The sequence below is a fragment of the Nicotiana tabacum genome, chromosome 17 (assembly GCF_000715075.1).
Source record: "Nicotiana tabacum cultivar K326 chromosome 17, ASM71507v2, whole genome shotgun sequence".
NCBI lineage: Eukaryota > Viridiplantae > Streptophyta > Magnoliopsida > Solanales > Solanaceae > Nicotiana > Nicotiana tabacum.
The window spans coordinates 50,810,508-50,833,755 of record NC_134096.1 but is presented as its reverse complement, the minus strand read 5'-3'; the positions used below and the strand labels follow the sequence as shown (position 1 = coordinate 50,833,755).

The following is a 23,248-nucleotide window of genomic DNA, read 5'->3' as shown; positions in this document are numbered from 1 at the left end:
CAAAACTCGACTCAACAATACCATGCATTTTCTGCAAAATCCTGCTCACTTACTCTAACGTAGAGACTAAAGACATTACCTTTTCTTCACAAGTCATGTGCCATCGGACAATCAATATATAGTAGTTCTACACACAATATAGTTCAAGAATAATTAGGAACTCAAGATAGAAAGAATTAAGTCACTCTTAGAAATAAAATTCATGTGCCACAGAAAACGTACCATAGACTTGCACGTAGCATAATATTCTACTAATTTAAGCTCATTCAGTCAAGGAACTAGTAGGACTTTAATTGGTTGTAATGTAGGCTGCGGGACGGGCATGATACATTTGGATATAGTGACTACACCTCCCTAAGCACTTTAATACATATACATTAACAATTTAAACCCCAAAATTGTGTTGAACCAAACCCCAACCTTTCCAACATAACAACACCCAACTCCCATTTTCTTTAAGCACAAATATAGCACGAGCTACCATTAGAAAGGAATATGTTTTCCCACAAACTACATACAAACACAAGACTTTTTTTTTCTTCTTATCTTTTGATCTTTTTTCTTTCAAGCAATTCTCTTTTTTTTTTCCATTTTCTAATTTCCTACATGTGGCTTCCACAATTGATTTCAAACAGTGCACCTTTCTTCTTTTTCAATAGTTCCACTCAAAAATCCAACCATACCTTTACTTAGCTTTGTACAAGCTTATAAATATTTCAAGTGCTCAAGAGAGGTAACATGATCAAACAGATAGTCAATTCAAACAAAATGGATCAGATTTGTAGTATGGTTGCCAAAGAAATAAGATTACATGCTCAAAGGGGCTAACTAGAATACACAACAATCACGCGGGTCATAAACATATAACTGGCTCAACAAAGAAATGCCTATATCACTTCCTAGTCTGAACAAAACTACCATTTTTTTTGCAAGCACACAAGGAAAGTTCTAGACATCAACTGATATGCACAGAATATCAACAAAATCCTCACACACACATTGGCACATAACTCATTTAAGACCAGATCCATCCCGACTCTCTGGTCAAAGAAGTGAAGCGACATTAAAATCAAACAATTTTAGGCACTTATCCAAGAGTCAAGAACTCAGCCTAAGCGTCATGACTAAGGCGCTCACTGCTCTCAAGGCACAACAAAGTCAAGAATAATTATCTTCATTTACCGCTAGAGTACAGGACTTTCCTATTCCTAATAAAAGAAAAACTAACTATACCCGGTTCAAGCAAAACCTTTGAAAAAGAACCGCAATACAAAGAAAAACCAAGGGAAAATTGTTACAATATCTAAGAAAGTAAAACAAAGATGAAAGATAAATTCTTTTCTTCGACTTTGATCGCTCAAGAAGACAGGAGAGGAAATCCATCATCAGGACAAGTCAAAAAAATAATTTCAAACAAAACAAAAGGAAAACAAACACACATGTACATATTTACATCTCCCACCCCATACTTTAAATTGTGGCATGTCCCCATGACACACAAATAAAAATCGAGCGGTAAAGTAAACTCCCCTGATTCATCTAGTCTAGGTCTGAATCGAAGTCAGGATCAACTTTGCATGTCTGACCCAGTGCACACATCCATGCTGAAAGTTTCTTTTCTGCCTTCTTTGGGTACACCCCATACTTATCATGCTTACTCTTTCTAGCTCGCTCTTTTAGGTCCCTCGCCTTGAATTTAGAGTGTGCAATCAGCTCGTCTCTAGTTTCCCTCACTGCTTTTATCTTGAAGACCACCCTTTCCCCCATTCTGAGTATGAGCCGCCTTTCCTGAATGTCCAGAATAGTTCTGCTAGTATCTAATAAGGGTCTCCCTAAAATCAAAGAGACATCCCTATTCTCTTCCATGTTCACCATAATGAAATCCACAGGGAACACAAATTGATCCACCCGAAGTAGCATATCTTCCACTATTCCTTCAATTATGATTGTGGTCTGATCCGCCAGTTGGAAGGACACAAGTATCCATCTGATTTCTCCAATATCTACCTCCAAATTTCTAAAAATAGACAAAGACATAAGATTAATAGATCCACTTGAATCACACAAAGATTTTTCAAACTTAGTACTTCTTTAAAAGCAAGGCATAGTAAACATTCCTAGATCTCCACATTTTAGGGAGCTTATTTTGCAGAATGGTACTACAATGCTCTGTGAGCTTGACAACCGATGTCTCTTCCACTTTTCAGTTTTTGGACAATATCTCCTTCAAGAACTTAGCATAGGCTGGCATTTGTGAAAGCACCTCTGTGAATGGTAAATTAATGTGCACTTGCTTGAGAACTTCTAGAAAATGCCCAAATTGTTTGTCCAACTTCTCTCTTCTTTGCTTATGAGGGAAAGGTAAAGCATGCATATATTTACTCTCTTCACTCTCATCATTCATTTAATTCCCATCCTTCTTCTTCATCTGATCTCTAATCTTCCCCTTCTTCTTCTTCTTCACACCATCATCTACCCTCACTTCATCTTCTTGAATGTTGCTATTTTTCTGCTCCTCCATAATCACTACTTGTCATTCAATTAACTCACCCTTTTGTTCTGCTATGGGGTCCTTCAATACTTGCCCACTTTTGAAAGACACCGTATTTATTGTCTCTTTTAGATTTCTTTCAGTATCAGTAGGGAGAGTTCCTGGAACCCTCTCAGATAATAGATTAGCAAGTTGCCCCACTTGTCTTTCCAAATTTCGAATGGATGCGCCCTGTTCTCGAATAGTTGTTCCATGAGTTTCAAGCCTCTCATATTTCTTAATAATAAAGGCCTTCATCAGATCTTCCATGTTAGACTAATTAGACTATGGAAGCTGGTATTGCTGCCTCTGCTAATTTTGAAAATCTGGAGCTCCCTATCCCTGAGGTTTGGCGTTATTCTGTTGCCATGCATTCGCACTACCACCTGGTGAACTCCAAGAAAAACCCGAGTGCATATGCCCTATGAAGTTAAAATTATTGCGACTTTGGTAGTTGCCTCTGTCAAAGCTCCCCACAACATTCACCACTTCATCTTAGTCAAGGCCTGACACTTATGTGTTGGATGACCCATTCCGCAAAAGTCACAGACTGGTGATAGATGGCTCTAGACCTTGGCTAAGGTTAACTTTCTTATCTCTCCGGCCATGGTGTCTGGCCGGGCTTGCACTGATGTGTTAGAATCTACTTGGTGAACCCCATATGATTTTCTTCTATCATTACTCTGAGCAGGCCATTGGTTAGCATCTTCATAGAGCTCATCAATAATTGCAACAATCTCATCAGGAATCTTCTTCATTAAAGAACCTCCAACTACAGTTCTCAGAGTTTGTCGTGAGGAAGGTGTCAATCCATCCCAAAAGTCCAGGATTTGCATCCACAATTTGATTCCACTATCTCACTATCTCCATGAATCTTTCCCAAGCTTCGAATACTATTTCAGTGTCCTTCTGGCAGAAATTATGGATTTCCCTTCTGAATTTCACTATTTTTGCAGCTGAGAAGTATTTGTAAAGGAACGTTTTAGTCATATCTTCCCATGTCCTGATCGAACCAGTTGGTAAGATTCGAAGCCAGTGCTTCGCGTTATCCTTCAACGAAAAAGGGAATGCCCTTAAGAAGACTGCGTCTTTTGACACTCCATTGTATTGGAAAGTGTTCATGATTTCCTCAAAGTCCATCAAGTGGGTGTTTGAATCTTTATTCGCTTTCCCCCTAAAGACACAATTATTCTGGATAGTTTGAAGCAAGACTTGCCTCATCTTAAAATTATTTGCTGCTATAGGTGGCAGTCTGACACTTGACAGTCCCTTATTGTAGACTAGTCTAGCATAATCACATAATGCTCTTCCAGGTCTTGGAACCATATTTTCGAAGTGGTCTTCAACCAGGAGTCGATTTAGATTGAATCTTCGGCCCCCATCATCTTCGATAGTCTCATAAGAAACTCTAAGAGCTGCTTAAGCTGCTAACCATGCAACTTGTTCTCTATGTTGTGATGACTCTCTTGAAGGTAAGTCTACCCCATCATCACCATTCTTAGTCATGTGTTCTTGGGTTGAAAGTTGGCCCAAGAATTTTTTGCTGAATTCTTTCTCTTTCCTCAACTGTCGCAGACGATTTTCCACTTCTGGATAGTATAGAATAACTCCTTTTGATGAAGATCGAGTCATACACCAGAGAAGTTAAACCTGTTGCCCTACACACAAGAGAAAAACCTGTGAAGAATAAAATAAAATTAGTTCCTGAATTAGCACCAAAAAATATTTTTAAACACTATTGGTTGCCAATCCCCGTCAACAGTGACAAAATTTGAAAAGCGCAAAACATAATACCAAATTAATGCTCGCTAGCCAAAGATAGTTTAGTTTAATTATCGTCTCCATATGGATTGGATTTAAATAATATTCAAGTAATTTCTAGCTTAACACTATTCATGATGATTAACACTTTGTATGGGATGTTTAATAACTAAAATTAACTAAGAAAACTAAAACAAGTAATAGTTGATCCTACATGGTATAAATACACCAAAAATCCGTTTGTTGAGGGGACGTTTGACCTTGGAATCTTTTGGAGAGCATTAGAGGCTACAAAATACGAGATTTCACCATCTTTCCATTAATTCAATATGGGAGTTTAGATTGTAACGTTAGATAGATATTTTCTTACTCTTTAATTCTAATTGTGATGACTTTCCCCACGATTGTGCAGTAGTTTCCCTTAGGGTTTGACCGATATGGTATTTTGATGGATATTTGTGGTTTTTAACTCTAGTTCTTTGCTTGAATTCATTTATGGAGCTTTGAATTGTTTGTAACTTTATTCACCAGTTTATTTAATCGAAAGAGCAATTTTTTGGTGATTATCTTTACTTTATTTTGTTTGGCTTAATTCAGTGATTCTATTAAGTAATCAAAACAGCTTGATGAAATGTTGATCAAATCAAGTTAGAAAACTATTCGATAGACGCTTTCCTGGAGACTAATCCATTCGTGAGAATCATTAGAATATTAGAGTGAATTAAACTAGAGTTGGATCCAAATAGCTATCTTGCACCTATCCTGTCACGGCCCTTATTTCTCCCATTGATTATTTCAGTGTTGCTTAACCCTTGTTTTTCTCTCCATAGAAGCGGACTCACAAGAGAGAAGGCAGGACCGCAAAAGCAGTCCCACAGGTGCGCAAGCTTAGCCACATGTGTGCTTGGTCGGGTGCCTAAGTGGAATTTGCAAGTGCGGAAATTTAACCGCAGAAGAAGTGTCGCGGAAGTGACTAATTTTCCACATAAGCGGAAATCGATGGCCAGAAATAGAGAAATTGAGATTTTTGTTTCATTATCCATATTTTGAGTTAGAGAGCTCAGTTTTGGACTATTTTGGAGAGCATTTTCAAGGATTGGATCGGGGTAAGTGTCATCGACTCGAATTTGCTTATTATTTATGATTCTATCATTACTTTTATCATTTAATTAGTGTTTTGAGTGGGTGAAATTGGGGGGGGGGGTGTGAAAACTTCGTAAACTATAAATTGAGAGTTTGAAGGTCGATTTGGGGTAGGAATTTGATAATTTTAGTGTGGAAGGACTCGTATCGGAATGGGTGTTCGAATTTTATAAGTTTGGTTGGGTTCTGAGTTGTAGGCTCCGGGTTAACATTTTCAATTGACTTTTTGATTTTCTTTAAAGACTGCAAATTTATTATCCGGAATCCTTTTCTATGATTTGTTTTTATGGTATTAAGTTATTTTGGCTTGATTCGAGCTGTCTGGAGTTGGATATTCATGGGAAAGGCTTACTAGTGGGTTGATTTAGCTTGTTTGAGGTAAGTATCTTGTCTAACATTGTGTGGGAGAAACCACCCCTTAGGATTTGGCTTGATGGTACTATTTGTGTTATGTGGAAGACGTGTATACGAGGTAACGAGTGTGTGCACGGGCTATATATGGTATTTGACTGGCTTAGGTTACTTAAACTCTTTCTATATCCTTATTTGAATTGTCATAACATGTTATATTTTTCATTGCTAATTTACTCCTATATGTATTAATCTACTCTTTACATGCTTTATTTGACGTCGTTAGCACTTGTTCTATCTCTTACTTGTCATATTTGCCCTTATAGGCCTTAATTGAAGTTTTTACCTTCCTTATTATCTTGTTACCTCATTATTGTTGCATTACTCTTACTTGAAGTTGTTATTTCGTGGGAATTATCTTCTTGTCGGATTATTGACGTTGAGGTTGTGAAAGTCAATATCACATTGAGGTTGGAGTTGTTGGAGTTGTTTAATTTTGAGATATCTTTCCTTATTGAGCATTTCTCATTCTTTTGTCATTTGTTTTGAGATTTTTGTATACATTGTGATTGAGAACTGATCCTCAAACCTCGAGAAAACCTGTCCATGAACTTGTTCCTCAGCAACAGAACATTGAAAGAACATCTCAGGGAAACTAGTTGGTTGTGAAACCATATAAGTATCAAAGTTCTCATCCTATTGGGAACATAATCACTTATCCAACATCTGGAATCAAAATCATATCTTCTTTAAAGAATCTTTGTGCTTTTGATGCTTTTCTATCTATTATTGAACCTAAAAGTGTTACTCAGGCTTGGCAGGATGCAGACTGGGTGAATGCAATGCAAGATGAACTCAACCAATTTGAGAGAAGTCAAGTTTGGCATCTGGTACAAAGACCCAAGGACAGATCAGTAATTGGCACAAAATGGGTCTTCAGAAACAAACTTGATGAAGATAGAACAGTTACAAGGAACAAGGCAAGATTGGTAGTTCAAGGATATAGTCAAGAGGACGGCATAGACTATGATGGACTTTTGCTCCATTTGCAAGATTGGAAGCAATTAGACTCCTTATAGCCTTTGTTGCTTACATGGAATTCACTCTCCATCAGATGGATGTCAAGAGTGCCTTCCTCAATGGCTATCAAAAGGAAGAAGTGTTTGTCAAGCAACCCCCTGGCTTTGAAAGCAAGAAATATCCTGATCATGTGTACAAGCTCGACAAGGAACTTTATAGGCTCAAGCAGGCTCCAAGAGCATGGTATGAAAGATTGTCTAAATTGTTGCTTGAGCATGGATACAAGAGAGGTAAATTTGACAATGCCTTGTTATTGAAAAAAAATGTAAAGATCTCTTGGTAGTTCAGATATATGTTGTTGATATAATCTTTAGAGAAACTACAGATAGGTTAAGTAAAGAATTTGCTAAACTAATGGGGAGTGAATTTGAAATGAGTATGATGGGTGAGCTTAATTTTTTCTTAGGCTTACAAATTAAACAAAATTCAAATGGAACTATGATCCATCAGCAGAAGTATGTGAAAGAGTTGCTTAAAAGGTTTAAGATAGAAGATTCCAAAGAAATTGACACTCATATAGCAATAGCCACAAAATTGGATATAGATGAACCCGGTTCATCTATTGATTAGAAGATGTATAGGGGAATGATTGGCTCTTTGTTTTATCTCACTGCTAGTAGACCTGACATTATTTTCAGTGTAGGCCTTTGTGCTAGATTTCGAGCAAATCCAAAGGAGTCTCACTTGACTATTGTCAAGAGGTTCTTGAGATAACTAAAAGGCACCAATGACCTCTATCTATGGTATCCAAAAGGTAGTAATTTCAACTTAGTGGGATATGCTGATATTGATTATGCATGTGTTCTTGTGGATAAAAAGAGCACCTCGTGGTTAGTCTCCATTATTGAACTACTTACTTGTCATTTACTTTCTCGCCTTTTATTATTAGACCATGTTATACCCTGTTTAGTTTATTTTATCCTAATAGGTATCTTGACATGGCCTCGTCACTACTCTACCGAGGTTAGGCTTGATACTTACTGGGTACCGTTGTGGTATATTCATACTACACTTCTGCATATTATTATGCAGATCCAGGTATATCTTCTCGTGCTGGACGCTAGTGATTGATTGCTACTTTTGGAGACTTCAAGGTATACCTGATTGACGTTTGCAAGCCTCTAAGTCACCTTCTGCTTTCTCTTATTACTATTTATCCCTTATTTAGACAATTATGTATGTTGGGATCTTAGTATTTTCTGTATAGCTTATGATTCAGTCTCACCGGATTTTGGGAAATGTTGTATTGTAGTTTAATATTGAGATCTTTCTAAGGATTATTAGTTTACATCATGTTTTTAGTCTTTATTTTCAGTCATATTCTCTTGTTTGTTGGGCTTACCAAGTCTTAGAGACTAGGTACCATCACGACTTCCTAAGGCAGAAAACTGGAGTCGTGACAACTTCAAGATGTAACACTTAAATTCTAGAGCATTAAAGGCTTCATTCTTCTCTCACAAAGGAATGCCACAAGTAGAGCTTCAAGTACCATAGGTTTTCCCCTCATGTAAATCTCCACTAATGTAAGCTTACTCAGTTCATAATCAAGTAGGACTCCTTAAGCACTCCACTTTTCATTTCTTGGCTCGCATTTGCCAAACCCTTAGAGGCAATCCTTTTTCTCCAGGGCTAGAGAGACTTGCCATCACTCTTTATTGTTCATTTCTTTTTTTCTCTTTTTTTATACTCATACTAGAGATATTTTGCTCATTTGCATTTCATCAATCTCCCATTTTATTTTCTTTTTGTTCTTTCTTTTCTTACGTTATCTTTTATGGAGATCATTTCTTTTCTTACGTTATCTTTCATGGAGATCATTTCTTTTCTCTCCTTTCAATGCCTGATACATCTTTTAGATTCCTCAACTTCCCCACCAAACTTAAGCTTTGAGTCACTTATTACATATGAGTGTTAAGGAAGGTTAGGGTGCCACGAGAGGATTATAATCAAATGGGTAAAGGCTTGTAGCATGATTACCAAGAGAGAAAGGCCAAAATCTCAAAGGGGTTGACTAGGGACAACGATCAATAGGGTGGAAATAGAAAGCTCAAATGGTCCAAGGAAAGCCTACAATTAGTTTTCAAACCAATCAAACTTAGAATTTCATCTTGAAACATATTTGGGGCAAGTTCTAGACTATTCACTCAAGTACTTGGACTAGCAACAAGGATTCATCTCACTACTCATGCAACTAGACTATAAAAGAGGATATAATCTAAAACCTAAAACGATAACAGTCAAGTTAAAGATCACAATAGTCCATTCAACCACCTAATGATTATCAAAGTCAACTCAAGAACCTCAGCGTCACTAAACTAGAGCCATTTTCTTCCAAAAACCTTGTTTCAAACCATAAGCATGTAGTAAAGTATGTTAGCGCTACATGAAGCATAAATAACTCTTTTTAGAGAATGACTTAGTTAGGGATTTTATTCATTAATACTTACTATACTATTTCCTAAACATGAAACTGATCTATTCCCTTAAGAAAGTTCACACTATCCATCCTTGGGAATAGTCACCCGGTTCACGCAAAAGATCACATTTGGAAAGAACTGTGGCATTAAGAATACCAAAGATTTATTATCAACACTAATAAGAAAAACATAAAAGCTACCAAAATAAAGACAATTAAAGATAAACAAGTAAAGATGCTAATAAATCTAACAACTACTAAAGATAAAAAAAAGTAAAATTATCCAATTATTACATCCCAATGTTGTCAAATGCATCAAATCAACATCAAATATAATCCACCCCCGAATAAAAAGAAGCATTGTCCCCAATTCTTAGAAAAATAAGATCAAAGATCGGAGAGGGCAAATAAACTCCCTAAGTGTCCTCAAGCATCAAAGTGTCAACAACAGCATCAGTCCCAGCTGGCTTAACTAATTGAATATCATCATTTTGTGTGGGAGCGGCTTGAGAGCTGCAAATATCATGCGCGACCTCAGTAGTGTTATATTCAAGGCATGGATCCGCAGTCGGAGCAGCAGAATCCTCATGAGAAGATGGAGCTGGGTGAGGCTGGGCGGGGTCTAGTAGCATGTCAAAGTCAAATCTATTGCCTAAGCTATCTAAGTCACCTCAACTGACTTCTTGCTGGCTCGTGACTTCCTCATCCTTTTTACCTTCTTGGTCAACTACTCTATCAATGCACCATGTTGTACCAGTGTATCCATAATCACCTTCTGGTTGTCCAAGACTATGGTGACCTTCTTATTTATGTCAGATGGATCCAATATTGCCTGTGAAGATAACTGCCCTGCAATTGCACTGAGATCTCAGACAACTTTGAAGTAGTTGTTTGCATCTAGTTGTTGAGGCTCATAAGTGTCTACGAGACCCTCAAGGCATACAACGGTCCTGTAGGTATAGGTACCGGCCTCAGAGCTGGAGTAGGCACTGTAGTAGGGGCTGAGGATGGTGGCTCAGAGATGGCGGTTGTGCCACTAGTAGAAGGCTCAACCGAAGTAGATGGAATATCAAATGGCCCAGGGGCTACAACTACATGCTCATCATACTAGTCAGTAGCAGCAGAAGGTTGAATGCTATTCTTTGGGTTCCTCGGATCTTGCAGCTTGTACCAATCAAATGGCCCTGTCAGCATGACCTTAGTGTCAAATGGCCTGGACTCCACCTTGGCATCTGTCAGATACTCAGTAATATTACTTGGTAGGGGTAATATGTGTTACCCTACTGTGCCACAAGTAAGATGTTGGCCAACATTAGGGCACCCACATTGATCGGGTACCCGGCCATGATAGAGGCTACCAATATAGCTCGTAGAAAGGGCAAGTTATTCTCATTCAAGCACGGGTCAAGTCTACTGCATATAAAGGTCTGCCACCCTTTTGCTTCGAAGCTCAGAGTGTTCCGGAGAATTGGCACCACAAAACTGATCCAAGGGGGAGCAGGTCCAGGTGCAAGAATCTCAGGAAGTCATGGTCTAGCCTCCTCCTTCAGAGCCACCTTTTCCAACTACTCCTTTGTCTCCATATCATCAAACCCCAAGTATGCATTCAGACTGTGCTGATCAAATTTTACTTTCAGGTTGCGCACCTTGGTAATCTTTGTCCCTTTGAAAATATGCGTTGTGTTGGCATAGAATTCCTAGACAAGATGCTCTTTCACAAAGTGATATTCTTCAGGCTTTTCATTCTTTACCCTATGGTGGTCATTAGGGTGGCTCAAGAACGGTGACTAAAGTCTTAAGTTATTATTTTAATTGGCCTACTCTCTACAAATATGCAAATGATTTGGTAAGAAGATGTAATTAATGTCAACGGGTCGGTGAAATTTCAAAGAAACATGATATGCCACTTACAACCATCTTGGAGATTGATATCTTTGATGTTTAGGGAATTGACTTCATGGTCACTTTTGTGAGTTCTTGTGGTAACACCTATATTTTGGTTAGGTAGATTATATGTCTAAATGGGTTGAATCCGTTGCTTTACCCAATAATGACGCTATAAGCATGGTAGCTTTCTTGAAGAGGAACATTTTCACAAGGTTTGGAACCTCGCAGGCAATCATAAGTGATGGAGGGTCGTATTTTTGCAACAAGAATTTTGACATTTTTTTCGGCAATATGGTGTCACTCACAAAGTGACAACTCTCTATCATCCAAAAGCAAGTGGTCAAGTGGAAGTTAAAATCGAGATATAAAGAGTATTGTGTCCACAATGATGAATACAAATCGATCGGATTGGTCTAAAAAGCTTGATGATGGTCTATGGGAATATAGAACGGATTAAAAAAATACCTATTATAATGTCTCAATATCAGTTGGTGCTCAGAAAAAACTTTTCATCTTCCGGTAGAATTAGAGCACAAGGCAATGTGAGCCTTGAAAAAATGAAATCTTGATTGTGATGTAGCCATAACTTGAGGATTGCATATTTGAATGAACTAAATGAGTTATGATATCATTCTTATGAGAATTCATTTTTGTACAAAGAAAAGATGAAGTACCTTCATGACAAGTATATTTGGAACAAGGACTTCAAGGCCGGCGATCTAGTGTTGTTGTTCAACTCAAGGTTGAGAATATTTTCCGAGAAGCTTAAGTAGAAAGAGTGGTCCATTTGAAATTGTTGGTATGACATCCTTTGGTGATTTGGACTTGAAGAATAAGAACAATGAAATATTTTGAGTCAATGGTCACTGAGTGAAGCATTACTTGGAAAAACTTGGCGAAAGCCACGTGTTGGCAGTTCTTTACTTCAATTGAGGATGCTATGACATTGTGATGTGCCACGACATTAAATAAGATGCTTCTTAGGAGGTAACCCAAGTTGTTTTCCATTTTCTCTTTTAGTTAGATGTTGTTTATTATTTTTACTAGATTTGAAGTGTGTTGCACTGATCATTGTTAGGTATTAAGAGATGGATGAAGATATGTCTGGCATGGGAAACTACGGACCGCACTTTTATTTGTGCTGCTGCAGAAGAGGAAATACGGGCAGCAAAAAATTGATTGTGGTCATAGATTTTGACTACGGACCATATTTTCAAAAGGTAACACAACTGCTAAAATGAAGGTCCTTTGAACTTTTCTCACAACAGTGCGAAGCTAATTTTGCGGCCTATTGGATAATTGTGTGGCCTATTAGATAATTTTGCGGTCGCAAGAGAGAACTTTCAGAGAAGTCTGTAAAAATAGGCTGACAGAGGTGCAACCGCACTTGAAAACGTGTGTACCGCATAACTAGAAGCTCTCCACCGCCCATGAAATAAAGTATGGACCGTATTTGAAATTTTGCGTTCGCACTCACCCTCTCTTTGACTCGACCAACGCACAAGTATAAATAGAACTGTAGGTCATCATTTTACACTTTTTGCCATTTTCACCCTCTGATTGAGATTCCACTGAAGAATAATTTGCTTGCATATTTGATCACACACAACCACTCACATTCTAATCATACTAGCATAATCGGGTATGCATCATTTCAATCTTGTTTATTTTACTTTTTCTTTTGAATCTCGTTGTGCTTTTTAACTTATTTTTAATACATCTACGTTACATCCCTTATATGTGTCCATGTGTGGTATTTTAAGAATGGGTATTGGTGATATCATACTTAGATTGGTTTGGATATGCTGATATCATACCTTTAATATGTTACCTAGTGAGATGGAACAAAATTGCATAACCTAGGAAGTAACTAATCTTTGTGTTATACTGTTCTTGATTGTGCGAACCGAATTTAAAATTTTGTGGTCCGTAATTGACGATTTAAATTACTGGATGATAACCCTAGTTATGTGATCGCATTTTAATTGTGCAGACCATACTTGAAATATTACAGCCACAAAGAGAGGTCTGCACTATCTTTTAGAGAACTTCTTCTCTAGGACTGAGTACTTTTACTCATGTGCGGACCGCAATTTAATTATGCCGACCGCAGTTGGATTTCTGTGGCTGCAGAAGCTTGTCTGCACAATCCTTCTCTCTAAAGGACTGAGGCGTCAGTGCAGAAGTGCGGCTGCACTTGGATATTTGCGGACTGCACTTTCACTTTGCGGACCGCACTTTCACTTTGCGGGCTGTACTTGAAATTGTACGGACCACACTTTCACTCTTTCTTCTGCATGTTTAACAATGAATACCCCACTGCTCTTATGCTTTCCCTTACTGTAAGTGTGACTTCTAACTGCTTAATACCTCATGTCAATGACTACCAACTGACAATTCTCTTTGTGCATAAATAGATAATGGTACAATCACGAGGAAAGGTAGAGACATTCAAAGGAAGGGGTAGCCAAGAAAATGACAGAGGAAGATGTGACATGCACCCTAGTGTACAAAATGAAATCGCCAAGAATCAAACAACGATCCCCTTTGTTCTGTACAAGTTGCAAGACCCTAGGAACCCAAAGAAGAGCAGCCAGTCTTCCATTACTACTATTCAGTCTAATGAGCATATAGTAGCAACTCTGTGTTCCTCTGATATCCCCTCCTTTGTAGTTGATCCCTCTACTCACGCCAGAAACACTACTCCTGAGCCCCTGCTCCATTGCCCACACCAGCTCGAAGGCCGGTGCATATGCTGGACCACTATCTGCCTTATGGGTTTCTCAGACATTGGTGAGTCTCAACAACTAGATGCAGACAACTACATCAAAGTTGTTCGAGCTATCTAGTGCAGTTGTGCGGCAACCCTCTACATAGACAAACTCTTCTGACATTGATGGGAAGCTCACTAAGGTCTTGGACAACCAGAAGGTGATTATGGACACACTTATTCAACATGGAGCAGTGATTGAGAGGTTGATCAAGCAGGCGAAGAAGATGAGGAAGACTTAGTTCAGCAAGAAGTCAGTTGAGTCGTCGCAGGCTGAATTGACTATGATAGCTGAGGCATGCAACTTGCCATTTGACATGCTAATTGATCCCGCCCATACTCACCCAGTTCAGACTTCTCAATAGGCCCCTACCATTTAGGCTGAGGAGCCCTGCCTTGTATCCAGCACTGCTGGTGCAGTGCATGGACATGTTCACATCTCAGGCAGCTCTCACGGGCGATGATGATACCATCCAGCTAGGTGAGCCGGCTCGAACTGACCCTAATGGTGATACCATGATGACTAAGGATATTTAGGGAGTTTCTTCGCCCCTCTCTGCTCTTTGATTTTATTTTGTTAAGCATTAGGGACAATGCTTAATTTTATTTAGGGAGTAGAGAATTTGATTGATTGATACATTTGATGATACTGGGATGTAATAATTGGATGACTTATTTTATTTATTCTTAGTAGTTTGATATAATAAGTAGTAATCTATAATTTTATTTATTTTGGTAGTGCGAATATTATGCTTTTCTTTCTAGTTATTGAAAACAAACCTTTGATTATTTCAATGTCACGGTTCTTTCCAAAGATGGTTTCTTGTGTGAATTGGGTGACTATTTCTGAGGATGGATAGTGTGACAACTTTTTAAGAGAATTAGTCCATTGCTTGTTTAGGTAATAGTAGTAGTAAATAGTAATGAATAAAATTCCTAATCAAATTCTTCTATGTAAACGGGTTATTTATGCTTCATGTGGTGCCAATATACTTAACTGCATGCTTATAGTTTGAGACAGGATTGTTCTGAATCATTTCTGAGAAAATTAACTATAGTAAAGTGACTTTGAGGCTCTTGAATTGTCTTTTGATATTCATTAGGTGGTTGTGTAGACCATAGATCTTTGACTCGATTGTGGTTATTGTGAGTTTTAGACTCTATCTTCTTTTACAGTCTATTTACATGAGAGGCAGAGAGAACTTTTGGTGCTATTTACATGAGAGGCAGGAAGAGTGCAACCTTTGTTGCACTAGAAATTGAGTGTTTAAATTCGAAGTGAGCAATGCAAATAGAATGTAGAAGAGGAAGAGTTTAGAGTCTACCATGATTTACATGAAAGAATAAAAATCCTTGATAAATGAAGTTAACTCTTGAGGCTCAAATGTCACACTAGAATTACATGAGATGAGCATGTTTTACCTTTTTGAAACGTTTGACACCTTGTTTAGAATACATGAGTATTATAGGTAATTGTTGGTCCCAACTGAATATAAATGACTTGTGGGTAACTCCTTGAAATGATCATACAATATGGAAATGAGGATACTAATCTAGTTGCTTGAGGACAAGCAAAGACTTAAGTTTGCGGGAGTTGATAAATATGGATTTTAACCACTTATTAGTACCTTCTTGATATAGTTTTTAGTTTGGAAGTACTGATATTTGTTTCTGAATCTAATGGAAATGGTTGAATTGTAGGTGTGCTAGACAGTGTAAACTCAATGACTAAAAATGAATCAAAAATAAGATGTTCTAGCCAAGTTCAGCAATAAGAAAAGTGTCGTCCGCAAAATTACATTTGTGGCCGTAAAAGAAGGTGCGATCCGCAGAAGATGAAATGTGATCGCAAAAGAAGAACTAAAGCTTCAGGGACTTTTGCCAGAAGTGCGGGTCGTATATTAAAATATACGGTCGCACTTGATCCGCAAAATAGGTCTGCACTAACGAGCTTGAAAGATCAGAGATGAGCAGTTGAACAAGTCTGAAGCATCCTCAACCGCGGTCTGCAAAAATCCAAGTCCGGCCGTAAAAGCTAAAGTGAGACCGCAAAACTCCTCCTACTAAAAGCATAACAATATCAATCCAGCTGAAGTGCGGATCGCTGAAGTTGAAATGCGGCCGCAGAACCCTCCGAAGGGTATGTTTGTCAAAGATTTCGGGAGTCCTGTAAGTAAGACTTTATGACTTTTTAGGGCATCTTTTCATTGTAGCAGCTAGTAGTTCATTTTTAGCCATTTGGAGTAATATTGAGCTACAATTAGATATGATCATCTACTTTTTCTATTTATTTTAGTTTTATGTCTTTAATTTCTCCTTCTTTTCATCTTTCCATGTCTATTAAGATGAGAAACTAGATTTTTATCTAGGATTGTGAACCTACCCTAGTGTTTAAAACTAATGGGTGTTTAATATTATGCTTGTTATTCAAGGATTTGAATTAGAGATATGGATAATATAACTTGGATTCATATTCAATTGCATTTATAGTTACCCATTTGGACTTGAGAGAGCTAAATTGGGCATATCACTCCTTAACCGAGAGGTATTGAGTGAGTACTTGAGTATTGAGTGTCATAACAACCACGATCTACCAAGCAAACATAAATTTACTTTACCCATTAGGTTTACACATAGGTTAAGGTTACAATACTAGGCTTTTCTCTATTTGATAAAACTTCAAAAATATTACAATTATTACTTGTTTGCTAGATTAGTAAAAAATTCTTAGTTGTTTAATTAGCAAAAAATGATGCACACTTTTGTTTGGAAGTTAAAGTTAGTTATTTCGAGTTGCGCTCTCTTAAGTATTTACCTTAACGCCCAATCTAAACTCCTTATGAATTTGATCCCGACTCACGTTGGATTTTATTATTGTAACGTCTGTTTCATATTCTTTAATTGGGTTATGGATTGGACGTGATCAGAGAGTAGTTCTGCATTGTAACGATCTTTTTCCACAGATGGACAATATGAACTTTCAACTTATATTGCATTTTTGAATTTTTTATATCCTTGATGAAGTTACTATGACTAGGGGTGTACAAAGAAAACCGATAAACTGCATCAAACCGATAATTCGAGTCAAATCGGAAAACAAAATTGGTTTGATTTGGTTTGGTATTGGAAAATAAAATCTATAATTGGTTTGGTTTAGTTTTAACTAAAAAAAGTCAAACCGAAACCAACACAACCCGATAGTACATTTACATAATTTTTAAATATATTTTATACATATAAATATTTATTATAATGTAATTTATAAATATTTCTTAAACTTTTCGCAGTTTTATCTTTTAACGTATTATTTCAAGTTTAGACTTAACATTCTTGAATGGTAAATAAATTTTATAGCCCATAAATGTAGTAACTCAAACAAAGTCCAAATCAATACTAATGCTAACAAAAGAAATTCAATTCAATACTAGGAATGACGAAAGTGTTGGATAATTATTTTAATTTTACATTGGTTTATAATGAAAATGCATAACTTAGTTTATCTTTTTCTTTAGGGCTTAGTTATATAATTAATATTAGTACTTATTAGCTATACTTATTTTAGCATGGCCTACATAGTATTTTTAGATTATGTTAATTTTTATTATGGCTTATTAATTAACAATATTTATTTTATGTAATTTTATTATTTTATCTTTGTTATTGAATATTTTAGTATAATGTTATGACTTATCTCATATTATTGTATTAGTTTTTTGAAAAACGCATTATATAGTTGTATTTTACTGGGACTTAAGAAATATTTGGAGCACAAATTACATATTTTATGCTATGAAGATTTTATCGGAAAAAAACCCAAAAACCCGAGAAAAATCGAGATTGAAAAACTCAACTTTGTTGGTTTGGTTTGATTTATAAATTAAAAAAACCGGCACCATTGATTTGGTTTGATAATTAAAAAATCCGAACCAACTGTGACTAGCCATATTTTGCAGAAGCCGCATATTTTCTTGAATTTTGTTTATAGCAATAGCAAGATTCGAATTTAAGTAACAGAAGTTGTCGTCGTGAGTTTTGAGCGATTTCGGATGGTTACCGACTATAATGGGACTTGATTTCGTGAGTTTCAATGGTGATGCGTGGGTTTAGATAGTTGAACGACAATCCACTATCATAAGTTTATATTTTGCAGAGGAATTTTAGGGAAGTAGGATGTAAATCTGCAATTTTTAGATAATAATAATCTAAAATCACTTTTCTTTTTAACTTAAAGAGAGAGAAAAAATGTGTTTTAATAAGACACATGTAAAATCAGTTATTTTTTTAAAAAATTCTGAAAGTTTTAATTCACGGTCTTCATAATCCAAACACAAAAGTGATGGCACAAATTTTGTATGATTTGTTTTTTCAAAAACATATTTGTTTTTTCAAAAACATATTTGTTCCTATTTTACTGCATTGTCCTAAATTGCCAAGTTGCCTACTGCCAGGCTATTACTTTGTTTAATATGGAGGTTTTTCCCTCTCTTTTAATATTATTATTGTCCTAAATTACCAAGTGGCCTGTTGTGAGGGTGCAACTTGACTTAACGTGAAGGCTTTTTTGCTTTCCTTTTAATATTAGATAGATAAGCAAAAATTCCAAAAATACAGAATGTAAATCCACGTTAATTTATGTACCCACAAAATCAAAAGAACATGAAAAAGGAAGAAAAGGAGAACTATTTCCTCTGTCCTAACACCTAAGTAATGTGATGCGTTTTACTTTTTAGTTTGTTAAAAAAGAATGATATCTTTCTATATTTTTAGAAATAATATAATTTTAACTTTCTTACTGTACCTTTAATGAGATGACTATAATCACTCAAATATCTATATCTTATTTGTTTTAACTTACAAGTTTCATTCGTTGTTAAACTGCATTTCTGGTGCATCATATAAAATGCAATGGAGGGAATATATGCTATCAAGAAGACCTAAAAAGTCCAATGACTCCTTCCTAAATTATTAGAGACTCAAATACTACAAAGCACGTGTACTCACATGCATGAAACATGGATAAAAAGCATATCACTCCCTAAGTTGTTGAAAATATAAAAGACGATTATACGTACAACGATAGTTCATTACACTCGTATGGTCCCAAAAATGTCATGGCAGGCACCTCACGGTTAAAAGGGTTCTTCTCTTGTATCTAGCAATACAAGATCAAGCCAATAGTGATTTGATTGATATTCAAACAATAATATCCGACGTAACTCCTCTCCATTTCCATCCTCTCCATTTGGATGTGAGACACTTGTTATATTTTATAATCAATGGTTTAGATTTAATTAGTTAAAATAAGGTTCTAACCATGATTATGGAGTTTGAGTACAGTTTTTTGTATTTGGTTAGACCAACGATAAAATTTTCAAATTTTAAATATTGTCATATTAATTTACATTTTAGCAAATTTGATCCAGTGCATTATTGATACTCAAAATATTTCCTAAAAACTAAAATATATAGTTAAGATAAGAGTTAAAGTGGAATATATAGTCAATAGAAAGGTTAGAACTTTGAAAAATAATAAATTTATGGATGAAAAAAGTGTAGCTAGAATTATGAGATTGCCAAATTTTTATGGAGTAAATATGGCATATCTTTATTCTAACCATGGCTAGAACCTTATTTTAACTAATTAAGTAAGAACTTGGGGAAAATGGAGAGGAAGTAATGAGAGGAGTTCCATCCAATAATAGCAGTGATATTGGACCACTAACTTCGGCCATAATATGGAAGATGCAAACAACCTTGAGTTCTTTCGTTCCTGGTCTAATATAATTCACGAATCGATAAGACAACATAAAGCACACTTTTCTTGTAAGTTGTAAGTATGCTTCTAAATATAATGTCAACTAGTTACCAAGTTAGTTTCCAGGTTTTCTCAGAAAATATACCCTTGTAAGAAAGCATGCAAGAGAATGAAAAGTGAAACAGTATTGTCACGACCCAAAATTCATTATAGGTCGTGATGACGCCTAACGCCGTCGTCAGGCAAGCCAACGGTGATTGATCAATTTAATTACTCATTTTATTACTTTCGAAATCATAAGTTTTAATAAGAAGGAAATTTACACTTTTAAATCCACGGGAATGTACAAAATTTGTAGTTTGTAAGAGAAATGAAAGGCGATGATAATATACAGAACCGTAAGCATCAACTAGTATATCTCAAAACCCGGTGACACAAGTGCACGAGCATTTACTAAGGAGTACAATAATAATACAATATCTTTCTAGAATGTAAAATGAGACACGATAAAATGAATAGTACGATGGAGACTCTATGGACTGCGATGCATAGTCTGGAATACAGCTCACGTAAATTCTCCTAAACAGTTGCGCCTTCGCGCCAAGATGATCACCAAATGAACCTGTAAGATCCTGCACATTTAGTGCAGAAGTGTTGCATGAGTACGTAAATCAACACGTACCCAATAAGTATCTAGCCTGAAGTAGTAACAAAGGGTCGACATTGGCACTTACTAGTGGTCCAATAAACCAATATGGTAAATCATAAACATATAAGAAGTACAACAGTAGTAATGAGGTAAATCTGTAACTAACACAATCTTCTAATAATTTCTTTAAACGATATCAATCTCTTATCTCGTATTCTATCTCAACAGCTCAAAAAATATCAAGTGCCAATATCAAATGAATAAGACATACCATATAAAAATGCAAGGCATCAATGGAAGAAAACATCTCATGAATATTCGGACTGCTAGCGATGTAACCCACGATTATGCCGAGGTCATACGGCCACATCTCAAAAGGAATATAATATTGCCGAGGCGAACGGCCCGATCCCATCATAACATGTACACTGCCGAGGGTCGAGCGACACGAACCATAGATGCATCTATTATACTGCCGATGCGAACAACCCGCTCCCATGAGAGTGTGGTACATAATACTGCCGAGGCGTTCGGCCCGCTCCACAAGAAAGGAAAGGAATTATCGAATTACGAGACACGAGATTACGATATAATATATGAACACAAGGTTAGTATAACCTTTACCGTTTCTCAAATAACTTGCCAACAACTCAAGGTAATAAGGCTCGGCCTAATATATATGTATATATATATTTCCAAATCAAATTCAATTATAATTTCAATTAATTAAGCCAGCAGAATGAGTTCAAATATTTCAAATATTATATGGTAAAGTCCTAAGTCTACCCGGATATAAATATGCTTTAGCTACATATGGACTCCCGTCACCTCGTGCGTACGTAACACCCACACAGAGGAATCACATCACCTAGGGGGTAGTTTCCCCCTCACAAGGTTAGACAAGAGACATACCTCACTCCCACGTTCCATAATCGGCTCCAACGCCTCTCTGACACGTCAACTCAAAGCCAAAATGTCCCGAAACTAGTCAAACAACGTGTAAATCAATAAAAATATACTCAAATGCTTACAAATTAACAATTTATAACAATTTCCAACTCCGCTCGAAAAGTCAATAAAGTCAACCCTCGGGCACACGTGCCCGGATTTCAAAAATGTTTTAAGATAAACTTTACCCATAATACCACGAACTCAAATATATAATTTGTTCCTAATTCCATATCCAATTTCGTGTAAAAAATCCAAAAATATCAATTTCTAGGTTTCTCTCAAAATCACACAATTTCTACTAATTTTTATGTTTAAATCCACATATAATCCATGTGGGAATTACTTACCTCGCTATGGTTGATGAAACTCTCCCCTTGAAGCTCTCAAATAAAATGCCCGAGCCAAGAGAGTGAAAGAAAATGTGCCAAATCCCGTATAAAAATCAAGTCTGCCTAGTGTTGCCTCGCATCTCTGGTCCCCTAATAGCTTCTGCGGCTTCAATCTCGCACCTGCAAGAACCCAGGCTAGGTTGCTGGCCGCATCTGCGCCCCCGCTTCTACGTGGAAATGACCGCATCTGCGGTCCCAGTATTTCCCAACCAAAATCCACTCCTGCGCTTGCCTGACCGCTTCTGTGGCGTCGCATTTGCGGCCCTTTTCCCGCAGCTGCGATTGCACCAGTACTTAGGCCCTTCAATAATACAACAAAGATCCAAAGTGATCCGCGACTCGTTCGAAGCACACCTGAGGCCCCCGGGACCCCGTCTGAACTTACCAGTAAGTTTCATAACATAACACGGACCTGCTCGAGGCCTCAAATCACATCAAACATCATTAAAATTAAGAATATCGAAACCTTTCTTTAAACTTTGAAACTTTGACGAGCGCGTCCGATTCATACTTAAACATTTCAGAATGACGCCAAACTTTACGTACAAGTCACAAATCATGACACGAACCTATTCCAAGGCTCGAAATCCCAAACGGACATCGATAACACCCAAGTCCACCTCAAACCAAACTTAGGAAATTCTAAAACTTTTAAAATGCCAACTTTCCACAATAAGGGCTGAAATGCTCCCGGGTGACCCGATACTCAACCCGAACATACGACCAAGTCTGAAATCATCATATGAACCTATTGGAGCCTTCGAATCCCGATTCTGAGGTCGTTTACTCAAAAGTCCAACCTTAGTCAATTCTTCCAACTTAAAGCTTCTGAAATTAGAATTTTTATCCAAATCAACTCTGAACTTCCCGAAATTTGATTCCGACCATACGTACAAGTCGTAATATAAAACGTGAAGCTACTCAAGGCCTCAAACCACCAAACAATGTGCTAGAAATCAAAACGACGGGTCATTATATTCTCCCCCACTTAAATATACGTTCGTCCTCGAACGTTCCAAAAGCTATTCCGGAGTTGTCCAAAATCACTGATTAACACCTCGTACAGCTACTCGTGCCACCATAACCCAGTTGAGCACATTAGCTCTATCCAGACTGAAGATCCACCCTTTTATTAATCAATAAGCCTTAGAACCAAATTCCAACCTCCGAATTTCTCTACAAGACCTGATTCTAACCATCGAACACCATATCAATCACTACACACTGTACCAAAACATGATCATGCACCAATACTGAAATCACACCATGCACCACATAAGTCGGTTGCCCATAATAATATCCTCCGACCACAATAGCTTGAATTTCACAAACCTGATACCCGCAATACACCTCATAACACATATGAGCCCTGTTCCAACTCTCGCAATACTGCCATGACGGAAGAGATGTGTAGAAACTAATAACCACCTGCCGAATCAATAAATCATGGAGTCTCTCCTCCTAACAAGAACCATTACCTCATTCTGAACTGAATAACGATATTTACTCTTTAATATACCCTACATGACTCTGATCGCGTCCAATAACCTCGTCACACCCAATACC

The 23,248-nt window shown here is 37.0% G+C and overlaps 1 protein-coding gene across 1 annotated transcript; it reads right to left on the bottom strand.

The window, feature by feature from the left end:
- Window positions 1-3,382: 3,382 nt before the first annotated feature.
- LOC142171845 (uncharacterized) lies at window positions 3,383-3,856 on the bottom strand. The gene has a single exon (XM_075235549.1). It carries the CDS (start codon window positions 3,854-3,856, stop codon window positions 3,383-3,385), a length of 474 nt encoding a protein of 157 aa, XP_075091650.1.
- Between the last annotated feature and the right edge of the window lie 19,392 nt (window positions 3,857-23,248).